This window comes from Capra hircus, chromosome 24, assembly GCF_001704415.2.
Source record: "Capra hircus breed San Clemente chromosome 24, ASM170441v1, whole genome shotgun sequence".
Taxonomy (NCBI): Eukaryota; Metazoa; Chordata; class Mammalia; order Artiodactyla; family Bovidae; genus Capra; species Capra hircus.
This window is the reverse complement of record NC_030831.1, coordinates 33,654,569-33,673,218: the sequence shown is the minus strand read 5'-3', so window position 1 is coordinate 33,673,218 and position 18,650 is coordinate 33,654,569. Positions and strand designations below refer to the sequence as shown.

At 47.2% G+C, this 18,650-nt stretch overlaps 1 protein-coding gene across 1 annotated transcript in view; it reads left to right on the top strand.

Moving 5' to 3' along the window:
• CABLES1 (Cdk5 and Abl enzyme substrate 1) overlaps positions 1 to 18,650 on the top strand; it is a 102,867-nt gene that overhangs the window by 55,913 nt on the left and 28,304 nt on the right. Inside the window, exon 4 of the mRNA XM_018039695.1 lies at positions 11,408 to 11,485. Coding sequence (XP_017895184.1) covers positions 11,408 to 11,485 — 78 coding nt within the window. The remainder of the gene's footprint in view (positions 1 to 11,407; positions 11,486 to 18,650) is intronic.

Sequence of the window (18,650 nt, the reverse complement as noted above, 5' to 3'; positions counted from 1 at the left end):
TTTAAGTACAAAGCTTTTAGTTAAAATGAACCCGACAGTCATCCATGAAATAGAACACACTCTGGGTTTCTTTCTCCCACCCTGACTTCACTATCACAATTACTGTGCCTTATGCATTTAACCACCGTGTTTTTCTTTTCTGTTGTGTCTTTTACTTACTGAATCTGAACCTTACTTGTACCATTTTTAGTATAAATTACTCATCATTTATTTATGTTGGTGTTTTTGTTCATAATCTCTTGAACCATAAACAAACATATAAAACCATGAGTTCCTAAATAAAATCAATGACAAAGCCAAAAAGTGGGCCAAATTAATAGTATTCCCCGCTTTTCAATGCTGTCGAGGATACAGAGTCAGATAATCACCTGGCATGGTTTGCAGTGAGTGTTGTATTAGTCGCTCAGTCGTGTCTGACTCTTTGCAACTCCGTGGACTGTAGCCTGCCAGGCTGCTCTGTCCATGGAATTCTCCAAGCAAGAATATTGGAGTGGATAGCCATTCCCTTCTCCAAGGGATCTTCCCAACCCAAGGATTGAACCCGGGTCTGCTGCACTGCAGCCAGATTCTTCACTGTCTGAGCCACCAGGGAAGCAGTGAAGGGATGTAGTTAAAAGATTTGAACTAATGGGATCACCAGTGTCTAGCATATTTGGAAGCTGCCTTTCCTGGCACACTTTTGACCCAGAAACAACAGAAATAGCCCAGAAAGCATGCAGTTGCTGGTAGTCTCGCTGGGGAATTTTCAGGCAGGACCAGGAAGACTTTTAGCTCATCTGAAGATCTAGGAACTGGAATTTCGGTCAGGAAAGCAAGCCCTCAGCACTGGCTATAGGCTGAGATGACAGCTGGTCATACCTGCCTAGGTGAGAACTGCTTTTTATGTGCCAGCGAAGATGAAAGGGCTGGAGATGCACTCTTTCCGACCTCCAGCTGATTTATTAGCAGGGACGGACCGTTCTTAGACAGATGAAAGGAAGAACTCAGGAGGACACCAGAAAGAGCCTAGAATTTCAGAGGTGACAGAAGGAAATTGTGGTCAAGAGCTGATAAGTGGGAGGAGAAGATCCAGCCTTTTGAGAAGGTCGAGGAGAGGTCCCCACTGCAGCCGAGCAGCAGGCAGAGCACATCCTGCTGGAGGTGGCCGGGGCAGGGCTGAGCTCAGGGCAGCGGTGCTGGGTACCAGGGGGCCTGGGTGTGCTCTAAGGAGTGAGGGACTGGGAAGATGGCTGGTGAGGGGCGGGTGGTGGGTCTCTGATACCCCACCTCAGGCATGCAGGGCACACACACACCACCACACCTACTGCTTCTCGCAGTCTAGCGTTGGAGCCTCTCGACTCAGGTTCCTGCCATGTTGGGAGGAAAGAGGCTTTGCCAAGACGCCTGGAGATGGTCATTAAAGAACTCAAAGGGGGACTAGGATCCAGTGATTAAGACTCCACGCTTCCAATGCAAAAGACGAGGGTTCAGTCCCTGGCCAGGGGACTAAGATCCCACGCGCTGCACAGCAAGTGCATGCTCAGTTGTGCCCAGCACTGCAACCCCGTGAGCTGTAGCCCACCAGGCTCCTCTGTCCATGGGACTTTCCTGGCAAGGATTCTGGAGTGGGTTGGCATGTCCTTCTCCAGAAATGACATGAAGTCTTTAAAACAACTGTTCGCACATGTGTGAGCAAACTATATGTTGTGGTAGAAAGGAGTCCAGGGCCCTGTGTCCTGGCATCTGGAGGGGACCCTTGAATATTCTGAGGATGGTCAGTGGGGACTGGGAGCTGCCGCTTGGTTAGTAGAGAAGAGCCAGTCAGCGTCCACTCTCATCTGCATGAGGAAATTAACTGGAAGTGAAGACAGATCTCGGCCCTCAGGGAGGAGACATCCTTGAAAATGACGAACATTTTGAGGCCAAAGCAGGTGCCAACAGGGAGCTGACTGCTGGCCAGGTAGAGCTGGGGCATCAGAATGGAAGGTGAGCGTGAAGACTGAAGACCAGCCACCGGCCAAAGACACGTTCATGTCCAGTGACCCTCGTGGTCCTGTTAGGACAGGACCTCCCCTCTGGGCACTTCCAGCCTCAGGACTCAAAATGTTTGAGAGCAATGGGAGACAAGAGCCATGGCTTCAGGTGGGCATCACCCTCCCCCAAACATTATTTCACATCCTTTTGGAGTCATCTGGTTTTCGAATGTCTGCCTTGAACACAGTCAGTGGCTGCCACGTGCACTGGAAGTGCTCCCTTCCTGGGTCTGCCGTGGGAATTATTGCCTTCTGCACAGGCAAAGAAATACTTTTTTGCAGTGCGTGGACCTGTCTGTCTCGTCCGTTGACAGAAATTTTCAAAGAGACTTAAAAAGATATGAGATAGTGGACAGAGATGTGTGCCAGAGGGTTCTCTCTCTAAAGTACGAACTCAGTAGGAAAAACAAAAATATGAAAGATTCCAACACCTTTCATCTGCTTTGTAAAGTAAGATGTTTAAAAAAAAAGTGCAGTAACTGAAGTCAAGTTGTCACTTCTCATTTTATACTGAAAATTGTGGAGGGAACTAGGCGAATGGGTAATAACTAAATTAAAACCTTGTTTGTCATCTCATCAGTTCCGATCTGTCAGCTTCGTTTAGTTTGAAAGATGTGTTGGAGGAAGTAGCACATTTCAGAAAACAAAACAGCTAGTCACCAGCTCTGAACGGGCCTTCTAGAAAGAAGAAATATGTCACCAGCGCCTTTTCTCCCTGAAACGAAGCCTTCTGATTTGACAGATGCACAGCATCTTCTGTGAGACTCCGTGAAATGTCTGCTTCTTCCCCAGCACGCTTTTCTCCTTCCAAAACCTTTGTTTTTTTAAAAGACTAGACCCCTCCATCCCCCAGCAGCAGTAGGCTGGAAGAGAAGCATCTTTATCAGTGTCATCATCTGTGTTTATAACCAGTTGTCAGCAAAACCTCAGACCTAAAGGACATCGAGTGGATAGACTTGAAGGAAGTGGAAGAAAGGGTTAGGCACTCAGTCCTGTCTGACTCTTTGCAACCCCATGGACTGTAGCCCGCCAGGCTCCTCTGTCCATAGGATTCTCCAGGCAAGAATACTGGAGTGGGTTGCCATGCCCTTCCTCCAGGGGATCTTCCTGACCCAGGGATCAAACCCAGGTCTCCTGCATTGCAGGCAGATTCTTCCTATCTGAGCCACCAGGGAAGCCCTGAGGAAGCCTTTAGTAACCTCCAGACCTCACTGAGACTTCCTGGGCCCAGCCTCTTCTGCCACCAAAGTGTCTCCCAGAGATGCTCTCAAACTGATCCACTGATTTTCTTCAGCTTCTTCCCTGGTTCTCTGAGCCACCGGAGGAAGGAGGAGCCAGACCGTAGCCACCAGGGACAAACGGGGGCTGGCGCTGGCTCAGCACTGCATGCAGAGTTTATTACAGCCTTATTATCCACATTTCTTGTTTGTTTGTTTCTTTAATTAAGGGTTTAGTTTTGTTTTCTGGCCATGCCTTGAAGCATGTGGGCTCTTAGTTCTCTGACCAGGGATCGAACCTATGCCCCCTGCATTGGAAGCGCAAGAGTCTTAACCAGTGGACTGCCAGGGAAGTCCCTGTCCATACCTCTTTAAGAAGCACAGCAGGTATGCTGGCTTTTTCTGTGACTCTGCCCGAGGCTTTTGAGAAAATGATTTTCAAACATAAGCAACCATGGTTCTCCTGAGCAGATATATTAATACCTTGCTGTAAAGTGCTCAGCCTGAGAATGCTTGTTGCTTCTTTCTAACCAGTTTGATTTACAGGAAATAAAGTGAGTCACAGGAAAAAAACAGTGTAAGGGATTGGAGAGGGCCTTCTCTTGGTAATTCTGTCTCAGCACTGCTTGATGAGAGGGCCTGGGAGAGACCAGACCTTGGTCTCCACCAGTGGTACCTGGCCGTCTGAGAGGGAAACCATCATTAGGGCAGGTGGGAGGCCCAAACCACGCCCAGGACATGGATGCCAGTGCTCTCCTGGAAAATCAAGGACGAGAGGGCCCCAGAGGGGACTTCTGTGACACCGCACTCAGCTGGTATTCCTCCTGTCATTCTCCTGGCTGGATGATGTCCCCCCAGAATTCTTATGCTGAGCCCCAGCCCTCTGTACCTCAGAATTCTACCTTATTTGGAAATAACATCGTGGCAGATGTAATGATTTAAGAGGAGATTGTGCTGGGGGCAGGTGGGCCCCTCATCTAATGACTAGTGTCCTTATAAAAGGGGGAACCTTGGGGACAGATGTGCACACACAGCCTTGTGAAGGCTCCTGTCCTGCTGCCCCAAGACAAGGAGCTCCCAGAAGCTGGGACAGATCCTGCCCTTGGGAGCCTTGTTCTCCACAGCCATGAGATGATTGACTTCTGTTGTGGAAGCCATAGCCATGGGGCAGGGCACACGGGCTCCTTGTTACAGCAGCCCCAGTGAACTCACACGCTCCCCTAGGCTCTCTCGCTGCCGTCTCTCGGGCTTTGTCACTTCCTGTCGCCCATCCCCTCTCCTCACTGCATACCCAGCCCTGGGGGTGCTCACCCAGCCAGGGCTCAGTCACCATCGCATCTTAACTGCCCCAGGCCCCCCGAGCCCCAGGTCCAGCTCTGCTAAATTATTCACAGTAACTGCTTGGTTAAGGGGAAGAGGTCAGTAAACAGTGGGCAAAAATACTCACAAAATGACATACGTCGTTTTCACTTTGGGCCACACAAGTATGTGAGATCTTAGTTCCCTGATCAGGGATCAAACCTACATCCCCTACCTTGGAAGCTCAGAGCCTTAACCACTAGACCACCAGGGAAGTCCTAACTTACTTAGTTTAAATACCTCGGATTTCACTTCAGGCACGTTGGCGATCAGCCATTCCGCAGACCTGTGATGCAGGTCTTTCTGTGCAGTGAGGCTCCTGAGCAGAGTGAGTTGTGACGTTGACCTCACGCTTTCACTGTTCACACAGTGTTCTAGAGAGCAGCCTACCAGCCTGAGCTTTGGGCGTGCCGTGGTTGTTGGTTAAAGTGATTTACAGAGGGGAGTGGAGACCATGGTGCGTCAAGCAAGGGAAGTCAGTGAAGGGAGTTTCACTGCACACTTTGTTCCTCCACTGGGCCTTCTGCTCCTCCACTCAGCCCTGTGTGTGCTCAGCCGATCAGTAGTGTCTGACTCTGCAACACCATGGACGGTAGCCCACCAGACTCCTCTGTCATGGGATTTCTTAGGCAAGAACACAAATGGGTTGCCATTTCCTCCCCCAGGGGATCTTCCCAACCAGGGTTCGAACCCGAATCTCTTGCGTCTCCTACACTGGTGGGCGGATTCTTTACCACAGGCATTACCCAAGAAGTGCAATCCAGTATGACCTCATACCAACTGATCACATCTGCAGAGACCCTTTTTCCAAATAAAGTCATGTCCGCAGGGATTAAGACCTGAATATGTCTTTTGAGGGAACTCGGTTCAACCCACAACACCAGCATTTTTACGTGTGTTCTCTCTTGCTTCCTTGGCCTGTAGAGAATGAAGTACAGAATGTGAGAATGTGCTTCTACACCCAGTACCCACCATGGACCCCTGGGCGGTGGGCACCCTGGCCGTGTTCATAGATCACTGTGTTCGCCCTCTGCTGTTGCAAATGTGATTTTCTTTGCTTTAGACTTTCAAAGTTGGTTGCCTGTTTTTAATGTCCTTAAGTGACTACCATTGCTATCATGGAATATTCCACGTGGAAGAGATCAAAACTTCTCACAGCCAGCAGAGACTCCCCAGGGGGCTGGAAATAGAACAAGAAGCCAGTATCTGGCATATGAGAGAACACTTAAGGATCTTGGGTGGTGTGAGACGTTGCCTGGTCAGATATTTTGAAAGCAGATGCAGTGAAAGTGATCTACAGTCCTGGATCAGCTGTGGTGACCCTCATGCATCTCCATGCTGTTTCTGAGGGCTCCAGCATCTCACGGGCAAAGTGTGCCTTTGGAGGCTTTGTGGTCTGAAGCTGTAAATTCCCTCATACCAGAAACACTTTCCTAAACCTGGAAATGGAGCTACATAAAGAAGAAGATCAGACGGTGTTCCAGCAGTTGAGCACACTCAATGTTTCCTAAGGGCTCAGAAAACATGGTATGTCCAGAGGGAACTCTGCCCACGTGAGCTGCAGCCCTGGGGAACTTTTCCGCTTGCTATTTTTTTCCCCTCCAGCAGATGTTTGTATGGAAATGTGATCTTTAATTCCTTAAAGACCCATCTCCCCGGAGTTAATCCCTCTTTTGAAGTCCTAATCTTTTGTGTAATGCTTTTTGGTCATCTTGACTCCAAGTGTTATATGTTACAGATGGAAAATTCTGTGGGCTTCTTGCTTGACATTTGGGCCCAGAAGAAGATAACTGTACCGCTGGAGGGGAAAACATGGTGAATTTCCAAAGCCCATTGGAAATGGAGTTTGGCTGTCTTAACATCATTCCAGACAACTAGCATATGATTTAATTCTTTCACAAATGCACTCAAAGGAGGCAAACAAATCTGACTTTCTTTGTGATTATCTCAGTTATGATGGACATTGCCCTGATGCTTGTAAAGAGCAAAGCTGCAAATTCACGTGAGCCCTCCAGGTTCTAGACACAGCAGTTGGTCACGTGGGACCCATCTTGAGACTCATGCCATTTGAAGTCACTAGAGCAAGAAACTGTCAAGAGCTGGCCACTTGTTGATACTTGTGTGCTCTGGCAAAGACTTCAAGTCCCCCCTTGACTCCAAAGATGTTTCGGGAAACACGTAGGATGTGTTCTTGGGAGCTCTACTGGCTGCTTTCAGCTCTCCAGGGCGTGGAGAGTTGGAGACCTGTTGCAGGGTGCTGTGCAGGTCTCTACTCTGGATTCCTCCTCTGGTCCCTGCCAAGAGTGGGCATCTAGGGGTAGCTGGACCCAAGAATGGAAAGAAGGTGCCCCAAGATGTTGTCTTCTATCTTTCCTTCCTTCCTGCCCTCTCCTCCAGCTGCTCAAAAATGGCCAACCAGAGGAGGACCAACCCTCCTGTAATTGATGTAAAACAATCACCTTGTAGGAGCGAGACTTGACCAGGGCATTAGAATAAGTTTTTTTTCTGAATGGGACCCATGCTGCCAGCCTCTCCTGCACCTCGAAGTGAGGATCACACAGCAGTAGTGTGCGATTGAATCAATGTACCATTTAACTATGGGCACATCCCGGTTGAAACTTTAGAAAGAAGGTTTACATTTATAGTCTCTGGTTTTCTTGTTCAGGCTTCCCTGGTTGTTGAGACAGTAAAGAATCTGCAGGAGACTGGGTTCGAGTCTTGGTTTGGGAAGATCCCCTGGAGGAGGGCATGGCAACCCACTCCAGTATTCTTGCCTAGAGAATCCCATGGACAGAGGAGCCTGGCAGGATGCAGTCCATGGGGTCGCAAAGAGTCAGGCATGAGTGAGTGACTAAGCGCATTTTCTTGTTCTATTGAAAGTGTCCAAAAATTCTAGAAAAATGGTACTGATGGACTTATTTGCAGGGTAGGAATAGAGATGCAGACATAGAGGACAGACCTATGGACACCGCAGGGTAAGGAGAGGATGAGACAAATTGAGAGAGTAGCTACCATGTATAAAATAACTAGCTAGTGGGAAGCTGCTGTGTGGTGCAGGGAGCTCAGCCTGGTGCTTTGTGATGACCTAGAGGGTTGGGATGCGGTGGGAGGTGGGAGGGAGGTTCAAGAGGGAGGGGACATGTGCATCAGTTCAGTTTAGTCACTCAGTTGTGTTTGACTCTTTGTGAACCCATGGACTGCAGCCCACCAGGCTTCCCTGTCCATCACCAACTCCCGGAGCTTACTCATGTCCATCCAGTCGGTGATGCTATCCAACCATCTCATCCTCTGTTGTCCACTTCTCCTCCCACCTTCAATCTTTCTCAGCATCAGAGTCTTTTCAAATGAATCAGTTCTTCGCATCAGGCGGCCACATCAGGACACGTGGCTGATTCATGCTGATGTTTGGCAGAAACCAACACAACATGGTAAAGCTGCTGCTGCTGCTGCTAAGTCGCTTCAGTCGTGTCCGACTCTGTGCGACCCCATAGATGGCAGCCCACCAGGCTCCCCTGTCCCTGGGATTCTCCAGGCAAGAACACTGGAGTGGGTTGCCATTTCCTTCTCCAATGCATGAAAGTGAAAAGTGAAAGTGAAGTCGCTCAGTCGTGTCCGACTCTTAGCGACCCCATGGACTGCAGCCTACCAGGCTCTTTCATCCATGGGATTTTCCAGGCAAGAGTACTGGAGTGGGGTGCCATTGCCTTCTCCCACATGGTAAAGCAGTTATCCTCTAATTAAAAATGGATTTTCAAAAAATGTCCAAACCGTTTCTGTGTGGGAAGGAAGGCCACATCAGCAGTGAGTAATGAAGAAGTGCAGGACCACTAACTAAGCCTGTTGAGTTTGTGCAACACATGCTTTCCTCTGTATGTGGAGGGATCACGAGGGACTCGGGCTTTCCTCCTGCCTGGGTGGGTGCTGGTGGGGGAGCTGTGTGTGGAGAACCTCTATCCTTCCATCTAGAAAGGGGCCCAGGCTGAGCGGAGTGGGAGCAGGGGCCACCTGGGGCTCCTGCGCCTCCTGTGTGATTGTGATCAGGGCTATTGTGATCGGTCACCCTCTGGCCCCACCCCACACTCCTCCTGGTGACCTGAGGGCCAGTCTGGAAAGCTGCCCTAGAAAATCTTTGACAAAAGCATCCATGAGTGCCCAGTCAAACATGAAGCAGCAGATTTTTCTAGTAAGTCATAGAGAAGAGCAAGGCATTGAGGCCCAGGATGTTAAAAGTGCATGGTTCAAATCCCCAGTCACACCAGCTATTACATCGGTTCTGTCACTGACTCATTCATGCCTCATCAGTTAAACCATTTAGAATCTGATACCTAATTGACTTCCTTCGTAGCTCAGTCGGTAGAGAATCTGCCTGCAATGCAGGAGACCCGGGTTTGAGTCTTGGGTCGGGAAGATCCCCTGGAGAAGGAAATGGCTACCCACTCCAGTATTCTTGCCTGGAGAATCCCATGGACAGAGGAGCCTGCTGGGCTACAGTCCATGGGGTCACAAAGAGTCAGACATGACTGAGCAACTTAGCATGCAGGCACCTAATTGACACTTAATAGGTGTACATTCAGTCTACCTGAATAAGCTTTCTTGGCTCTGTTCTCGGACCTGTGGCTAGGGTTTGCGTCTGTGATATCTGATGAGAAACATCTCCCTGGAGAGACGAGAGACGGACCTCTGTGTCCCTGTTCACCTTTGAGAGGCTGCGTGTGTCGGCCTTCAGCTGTCCTTTCTCAACCTTTCGCCTTTACCAGGCCTGTGTATTTTAGGGTCTGAATCCACAGACAGTTGAGAAAACTTACCTCAACCCAAGAAGGCAGCTCCTGGTAGAAACAGTGAGTATTTATTGAGCTCGTGTTATTTGTCTGGCCCTGTTCTGTAGGCTTTGCAATATGGAAGCTCATTTACTCTTTACAGCATTCCAGTAAGATGGCTACTGATTTTTGTGCCATGGTTTTGGATGAGGAAACTGTAGAATGAGTGAGTGCCTGAGGTCACAGAAAGGGGACAGAGCTGGTACTGGAGGCTGAGGTTGGAGCTTTGGTCCTGCCTTCCAGTGATGGGTACTCAGGGGCTGCTCTGAAGCTCCGCCTTGCCCAGGCTGTTTCTGGAGCAGCTGTCATGTATGGAGAAGAAGCGGGCAGCAAATGTTTAGCAGCACGTTGTGATCAGGATGTTCCTGGAAGTAAACACATAGTGGAGGCCACACCATAAAGGGAAAGAGTAACTAGTGAAAGGGGAGGAAATTCTTCCTGGGGAGGTTACTTGTGAACTGGGTTTTGAAGATTAAAGAGGAGTTCACCCAGCATGTTTAGTAAGACATAACAGTAAGAAGAAATAGCATGCAAAGGACGGAGATATGAAACAGCAGGGATTTTTTTTAAAAGATGAAGGTGGAACTTCCCTGACAGTCCAGTGGTTAAGACTCAGTACTTCCACTGCAGAGGGCACAGGTTCAATCCCTGGTCGGGGAACTAAGATCCCACACACGTGCATGCTGCTTGACCAAAAAAAAGTACCTAACAGGGACCTTATGAAAAAAAAAAGTGAGTGTACTCCAAGTACTTCTATCATGGATGAGTGATAAAGCGCAGGGGAAAATATTGTGTGTGTTGAGACCAGAGAGGCAGAAAGAGCCAGAAAACAAAGGGCCTGGGAACCTGCCATGCCAGGAAAAGTATCAAAGTGTTAGTCGCTCAGTCGTGTCCGACTCTTTGTGACCCTGTGGACTGTAACCCACCAAGCTCCTCTGTCCATAGGATTTTCCAGACAAGAATACTAGAGTGGTTGCCATTCCATTCTCCAGAGGATCTTCTTGACCCAGGGATCAAACCTGGGTCTCCTGCATTGCAGGCAGATTCTTTACTGTCTAAGCCACCAGGGAAGCCCCATGCCAGGGAACCGGACTTAATTCTGGGCATGTAGGCAATTGAATATCATAGTTTTAAAACAAGGTCAAAATACCCAAAGCTTGAGTACTACTGCTTTATTCCCTGATAATAATTATTGAAGGAAAAGATAATCAAACTCAGTAAGTTCCATATCTGATGTGTGTTACCATCATGCTGAAGAATGTTGGTTTTTAATCCCCCCCACTGTTTCTTCATTTTTTTCATCAGCAATCCTCTTTGGCAAAAGTTATTCTAAGATGCCAAGATAAGTACTTTGGGGAGGTTTTTTGTTTCTTTTTTTTTTTTAATGTTTTTTTTAAGTGCCTTTGATTGCATAAGAGCGTCATGTAGAACTGTTTCCAGTAGTATCTTTTTAGCAGGAATGGAGGCTAAGACTGATTATGTAATTGTTCCCTCAATTTATTCTCAGAACCTAACACGCCGCCAGCATATGAAAAGCCCTGATGATCACAATGGCATCTGAATGTCTTTCCTGCTCACGGTTTCTGGCACCGTTGCTTTCTGCATCGCTCATTGCAAAGTAGAAATTGATGATTTAAATGTGGCAGGACTGTTCACCCAGCATAGGGCACCCTGGACTCATAGCTCCATCTGCCTGTGCTGCCCACAGCCAGCCCCTCCCACCAGAAAATGGATTCATGCACATGTGTTCCTTAGAGACCCTTGCCGGGGTCTCACTGTGTTAACACTGAAATGAGGAGTGGCAGCGTACTTCTGCTGCCCTGAGGTTGCGTTTTTGCAAGCAGAACAGAGTACCATCTGTCGGAGGCGGTGGCGGGAGGGTGCAGATACTGCTGTGAATTCCATGAATGCTGAGTTGCTATAGAATTTTTTTTTTTTAATTTAAGAGGCTTTGCATTTAGTTTGTTTATTTGTGTTTGTGTTTTTTATTTTTATTTTTTAGAATAGTCCTTATCAGTGGCAGAAGATCCTTCTGTAGTATATTTTCAGTGCTGCCGTATCGGGACAGTACCCAAGTTGGGTATGTATATGCATGCTTGCTTTGTAGCCCTCTGGGCGAAAACTTCTGACACCCTGTGTGTGATGTGGCCGTGCTTTACTTTTCAAAGAGCTTGCCTTGCCAATTCAGTATTTGTCAATTTGAAAGAGAAAAAAAGTTTCACTTTCTTTTCAGCCAAGAAGCTTCCTTGTTGTTGCTATTTGTGTGTGTATGTGTGTGTGTGTGTGTGTGTGTGTGTGTGTTTTACCACGTTGCCTGCTGTTTCTAAAACCTCTTGCAATACTATAAGGCAAGAGCAATCTGGGGCCCACCCATCCTGCAGGGCCTCGTCAACTTTTGGAGAAAGGTAGGTCAAGAAAGGAATCAGACGAATGGGTGGCGTTCCTGCATCCTTGCCCTTGAACCGGGGGCTGGACAGTGACCAGTGAGCTGCAGCAAATATTAAGGCAAAGCAGTATCGGAACAGACCTGTGTGATTCAGATGGAGGAATGCACGAGTCTCTCTCGATCAACAAGCCCCTCCTTTGCTCTAAAAAGAGCTAAGTGACGCTCCAAAGCCCCGCCTTCTCATTCTGCATCCCGGAACTCTGTGTTGTTTCTCCTCTCCACCCCCCAGCCTGAGTCTGACTCCTTCGCCCCCTCACCAGTTCACTGCATCCACCATTTGTCATCAGGGAGCTGTTGGTATTATTTAGGGCAGGACAGGTCCCTGTGGAGGGTGACAGGAGTACTGTGAGATGGCAGGTCTGGTTTCTGTAGACCAAATCTGGTGTTGCCCTCTGGTCACTGTAACAGTGACACCTGACTGTTGCCCCTTCTGAGGGCATTATGCCCCTGACCATTCACTCCTCTCCCACCCCCTTCCGTGGGCTCTGCCTGGTCATTTCCCATTCACTGTGACCTTCCCTTCCCTGCCCCCTCCCCCCGCCACCCCCGCACAGACCTGTCAGACTGCCAGCCTGTTAAACTCACTCTGATCTTTATTCTTACTCTACACCACAACTTCCATCATGCATCTTATTCATGGAATACGGACTATTATCAGTGCTGTTGCTTTCAGTCATGTCCGACTCTTTGTGATGCCGTGGACTGCAGCATGCCAGGATTCCCTGTCTTTCACTCTCTCCCAGAATCTGCTCAGACTCATGTCCATTGATGATGCCATCCAACAATTTCATCCTCTGTTGTCCCCATTCTCCTCCTGCCCTCAATCATTCCCAGTATCAGGATCTTTTCCAATGAGTCAGCTCTTCAAATCAGGTGACCAAAGTATTAGAGCTTGAGCATCAGTCCTGCCAGTGAATATTCAGGACTGATTTCCTTTATAATTGACTGGTTTGATCTCCTTGCTGTCCAAGGGACTCTCAAGAGTCTTCTCCAACACCACAGTTCAAAGGCATCAATTCTTCCTGGACGTAAGGGCATTGAGATTTCTCCCCAGGTATCCCCCAACTAATTCATTAAAGGTCATCTGGCATGGACAATGCACCAGCTAACACCAGCTCATGTGATCTCAGTGACAGGGACTGCTCTTCAGCTCCCAAGATAGACTTTTAGAACTAGAGGAACTTGGAGACTCTCTAGTCCTGTGGTTTGCAGGCTTTTTCTTTTTAGCTGAAGAAGCCATTCTTCCAATGCAAGTTTACACAAAGTACCAATAAATAAAATCCCTAACTGCAGAGTTATTCCAGCAAAGTGGGAGTGAGGATGAGATGCCCACTCATGTCCACTCTGTCCCTCATGGTCCCATTAGGGAAACCATAGTCTTTATCCATCCCTCAAGCCAGGGAGTCATCAGGTGCATGGGAGAGAGGTGGCTCAGGCTGGATCCTCAGTCCCAGCAAGTTAACCAGCCTTTCTGGGCCCAGGCTTACTTGTCGGTAAAATCAGCTATAATGTCAACCTCAGAGTTTTGAGAACATTAGTGGAAGATTAACATATGAACCCTCCTAGTACCCTACCAGGCTACAGTAGATACTCATTAAATGTTAACTTTGGGAACGTGTTTGTCTGGTCACAGAGCTACTTCATCACACTTTCTAGATCTGTCCCTATATGGCAGTTCTCAGTCCTCTTCATGGTAAGTTAGCCAGTGCCTACAAACACAAACCCAAGGGATTCATCTGCTCTTGGAGTTGGTCTTTGTTTTCCTCAGTGATACATCGTTATTTTTAAAAATCAGGACTTCCCTGGTGGTCCAGTGGTTTTAAGAACTCGCCTTCCAGTGCAGGGGATGCAGGTTCAGTCTCTGGTCAGGGAAGATCCCACATGCTTCAGGGCCACTAAGCCCCAGTGCAGCCAAATAAATACATATTAAAAGGACCCTGGTGGCTCAGTTAGTAAAGAATCTGCCAATAAAGCAGGAGATCCGGGTTTGATCCCTGGATCAGGAAGATCCCCTGGAGAAGGGAATGGTGACCCATTCCAGTATTCTTGCCTGGAGAATCCCATGGACAGAGGAGCCTGGTGGGCTACAGTTCATGGAGTCACAAAGAGTCAGACAGAACTGAGCAAGTAACACACTTCAGAAAGAAAAGAAAAAAAAAATCTGGAAAGTACATAAAAACAAAAGGAAGATGAAAATTACTGAGCCTCACCTCAAAGCCGTCATGAATATTTTGATCTGTTTCCTTCCAGTCTTTTTTTTTCCCCTCCATTGGAACATGTGCTTGTATGGAATATGACAAGATGATTGTTCTGTTTTGATCTTTCTTGCTGGTGGTAAGAGGCTCTGCCAGATCCCACCTTTCAAAACAAGCTATTGGAAGCTGGTTGCTGAGAAGAGGAACAGATGTTGCCTGTCTTTTTCACTATAACTGAAACATCAAACCTTCCCATAGCTGTAAACACTCTTCTCAGATTAAGCTTGTAAATTATACCATTTTCTGGGAAGAGTCCCAGCCTTAAACCAGCTCCTTTTCTCTCCACCAGTTGCCAAGGCCCAACTGAGTCTTGTTGCTTTTTATCCACATTACTCATTGCCTTCTCTTTCTAGCATGGATTTGTGGTTTGGCTTGGCGACCCTCCACTTATAAAATGAATCGTAAGCAAGATGCCCAACTTTCCTGAGTAGGCAGATCCTACTTGATAAACAGCTCATCCATGGTTCTAAAACCATTGCCCCTCCTCTTGCTTCGCAGCTCACACCCCATCCTCTGGGCTGGTGTGCCATCACCATGGGAGCTGGAGTGGAAAATCTGGGAGCACTAAAGGAATCTTATGAGTTCAGAATTAGAGAGAGAGGAAGTTGTGAAACAGAGAAACAGCTTGGGAGAAAGGCTCCTGCAGTTCTGAGAAGAAAAAGCAAATTCAGAGGGGGAGGTGGGAATAATGCAAACTTGACCTCTTTTAAAATATTATGGAGGGTCAGCCCCAAACCAGGAAACCACAAGAGAAACCCAGCTTCATCTTATGTCTTCACCATCTTTCACCCTCTGAGCTGTTGCTCCTGCAACCATAGCTCTTGCTGGGTACTGTTGGGCTAGTTGAGTCACGCTGCAGGCCAAAAGGGCACTGTATGGGCTAATTGCCATTTATAACATTGCATCAGTAGAGAATGCATTCTGAGTCCAGAGGGCCGACTCGAAAGCTTTTGGATAACAACCCGCTGGTGAGTGAGAGATGCAGGCATTGTGTTGGGGACCAGTCCGGGGATTGTCCCTGTGCATAAGGGGAGTGATGTGGGTGCCCACATACTCTCACTTCCTGAAACATGTGGACATCCATAGGTATTCCTGTATGTGTGTCTGTGTGTGCTCAGTTGTGTCCGAGTCTTTATGACCCCATGGACTATCCCTTGCCAGTCTCCTCTGTCCATGGGGTTTCCCAAGCAAGAATATTGGAGTGGGTTGCTATTTTCTTCACCATGAAATCTTCCTGATCCGGGGAGCAAACGGGTGTCTCCTTCATTGGCAGGCAGATTCTTTACCACTGAGCCACCTGGCGAAGTAGGAATGAATCCAATTAACTTGTGATTCAGAGCTATGTAAGAAGATGATCAAACTAGTGATTCCAGCAGAAACCAGTTTCTGAGACGTGTGTGGATACAGACTCATTCAGATAACCATATCTGATTGAATGAAAGTCACTGGGTTAATTTTATGATAAATGTATCAGAGGGACATCCCTGGTAGTCCAATGGTTGAGACTTTGCCTCCCAATTCAGGTTGCATTCCTGGTGGGGGAACTAAGATCCCACATGCCTCTTGGCCAGAAAACCAGAGCAAGGAAGCAATATTGTAACATTCAATAAAGACTTAAAAAAATAACAAATGTATCAGAAACCATATAATAAAGAAAATGGCTTCCCAGTGGAGCACAAGGTACCTCTGGGGGGGCGTGATACAAAATAGCAGCTTCCACATAGTGTTTATGTGCTTAGCTTTTTGGCATTGGGGCATTTCAGATGAGGTCATCCTCTTGGGTCCATTTCCTGAGTTGATCATTTTGTGACACAGAGAACAGCTTCTTCTATTCTTAGGGCCTCCAAGCCTAAGTGCTGCCTGCCTTGCTCCCGGCCCATCGCCCCTTCCTCCCCACCCATTTTTGCCAAAAACATCTCTTTTCATTGTGGAAAAATTGCACATTCACAAATTGTGTTTCTTTCCTCGCACCAAGCATATTTCCACACAGAGACAGATTCAGGAATGATCTCATGGGTGAATCATGCTATTACCCCGCTGTTTATAGGCACTGCCTTTAGACAAAGATTTTGGTGTAAGCTGTGTTAAGGTCCCTTCATTGTCTGCCAGTTACCCAAGTGGGGAGGAGGGGTGGTTTATCAATGAAGTGCTGAGTGTGAAAGAGGCTGGACTTCCGGACTAAAAGCTGCTTTGATTTCACTTTTTCCCATCAGTCCTGGGCATTGTTCCATCGACTAAACCGTGATTTTATATCGCTCTGCTCTGACAGAAGGGAGCAGGCCCAGTCCAAGATGGCGGCTGTACCATATCTGACGAGGTGACGAATAGGATCTCTTAGACGATGATAAATGCTGTGTGGTTGAGTTCCAGTGGATGTATGAGTTCTTAATCAAAATGAGCCCACAAGTGGTATTTTCTTTCCTAACCCAGCTTTTCAAGCTTTGCTTTCTGCACCACAAAGCTCTCTTGTTTTTGCAGGATCTGGAAATCCTGTTAATATTTAATTGGCTTTTAAATTATTTACACATAAGTGTTCAACCTATTGTGATCCTTTAAAGAGCAAGTGCCCAGTGGAGCTCCAGGCTGGCATTCCAAGGTCTTGAGTTTAGAGCACCATGAGCAGAATGACTAGGGATAAAAGGCCATCCCTACTCTGGAAGCAGAAAGCCATGGAAAACAGTTAATTGACCACAGACACAATTTTTTCCTCTACTTCCCAGGTATTAAGTAATTAAATCCTTTTTTATTGTAAAAGTAAGAGGAATATTGGGTTCATATGCTCCCTAAGGAAAGGGTCTTCACTTGAATTTCTTGTTATCTAGTAGGGAATCTTGTTTGATCAGTTTCATGTACTATGGCTCAGTGAACTTTAAAAAAGGAAATGAAAGATCCTTTTGCCTGTTACATAAGGTGAAATCAGGAGTTGGCCATTGAGTGGTTAATAGCAACCTGGGTAACCCCCTTTGGGCATCAGAATATCTAGATTGGCCATCTGCTCTGGCCAGTTGGCTTCACAACTGTGCAATCACGTACATTCACTTTATGCTGTGGGAGCCAAAACTAAGACAGAGGTCCAGGGGGTTTCCAGGCATGGAACTTTCGGGAGAGCTACATTGAATGACTTCCAGTGCTATCCAGTGAAGGAGGGGTTTATACCCCCCGAAAGAACCAGCCTGTATTTCTGCTCCTTGTTTAAGGGTCCACCTGCTGATTGGATGCATCCCCAAATGCATTTTCATCTTCTGTTTTAGCCTCCCCCCTTCCCCATTCCCCCTCCTTGAACCGACAGCATCCACTCCCCATCCCCATTGGCCACACATTGTATAAAAAAAATCTGTGCTGAGTTTTCAAAGCATGCTTCACACCTACAGCTTCTGCAAAAGTTAACAAACTTGAATAGAATGAGAAATGAGCTCTTGTAGCCAAATAAGTGCGAGCTGTAGAATCCCCCAGGCCTGTGGAGGAGAAGGGATCAGACCTTTGCGTTGTCCTCGATTTCTTAACTATTCGTTTCTGTCGGCACATCTGCCCAAATGAGGTTTTCTTCTGTAATCTGATTGGCCCTGTTTGTCTCTGAGTGCACGCAACAGCATTTCAACCTTAATGCATACAGTTTTGGACAATATCCACATCTGGTATTTTTGAACCTGCCTCATTCCGTTTTCAGAAGCAGGTAGAACATAAATAAATTGACATTTGAACTCTTGAGATACCTGGGGAAAAAATAATCTCCTAGGCTTTTCAGAGAAATAGAAGTGTCTGACTTCAGGTTGCTTTCAATTACTTTCTGCTGCAGTTTTGTTATCCAGCTCAGTCTCCTGGTACTGGAGGGTTAATGCTGGCATTTGAGCTAAAAAGATATTTCTATTTTCATACGGCATTTTGATGAGAATTCAGAAGGATGATCTTAGAAAGAAAACATCAAGATTTTATCACTGCTCCTCTGGGACTTCTGCTTACTTCTTTTCCACTGCTGTTTCTAGAGGACTCTCTTCGGGTAAACCAGCAACATCATTCAGAACTCCTTTCGGAGGTCACCTTCAACCCTTGAATCCCAAAACAGTGGGGCATCGAGGGCCACGGGTCTCTTCCTTGCTTTACACTCACATGTGAGCCCCGAGCAGTTGCTGTGTCTATAAATTAGGAGGTCACTATATGAGGTTGCTGTTTATGTGAGTCAGACAGACAACAGCAATTTCATATGCTTCCTATTAATGTAGTCATACCACAGTATCCATGGGGAACTGGTTCCAGGACCCCTGGTGGATATTGAAATCCACAGAAGCTTAAGTCCCTTATGTAAAATGGCATAGTATTTTTGTATAACCTACACACATCCTCCTGTGTACTTTGAATCATTTCTGTGAATGTGCCTGCTAAGTCGCTGTGGTTGTGTCTGACTCTTTGCAACATTATGGACTGGAACCCACCAGGTTCTTCTGTCCATGGGGTTCTCCAGGCAAAAATACTGGAGTAGGTTTCCATGCCCTTCACCAGGGGATCTTCCTGACCCAGGATCAAACCCTTGTCTCCAGCATCTCCAG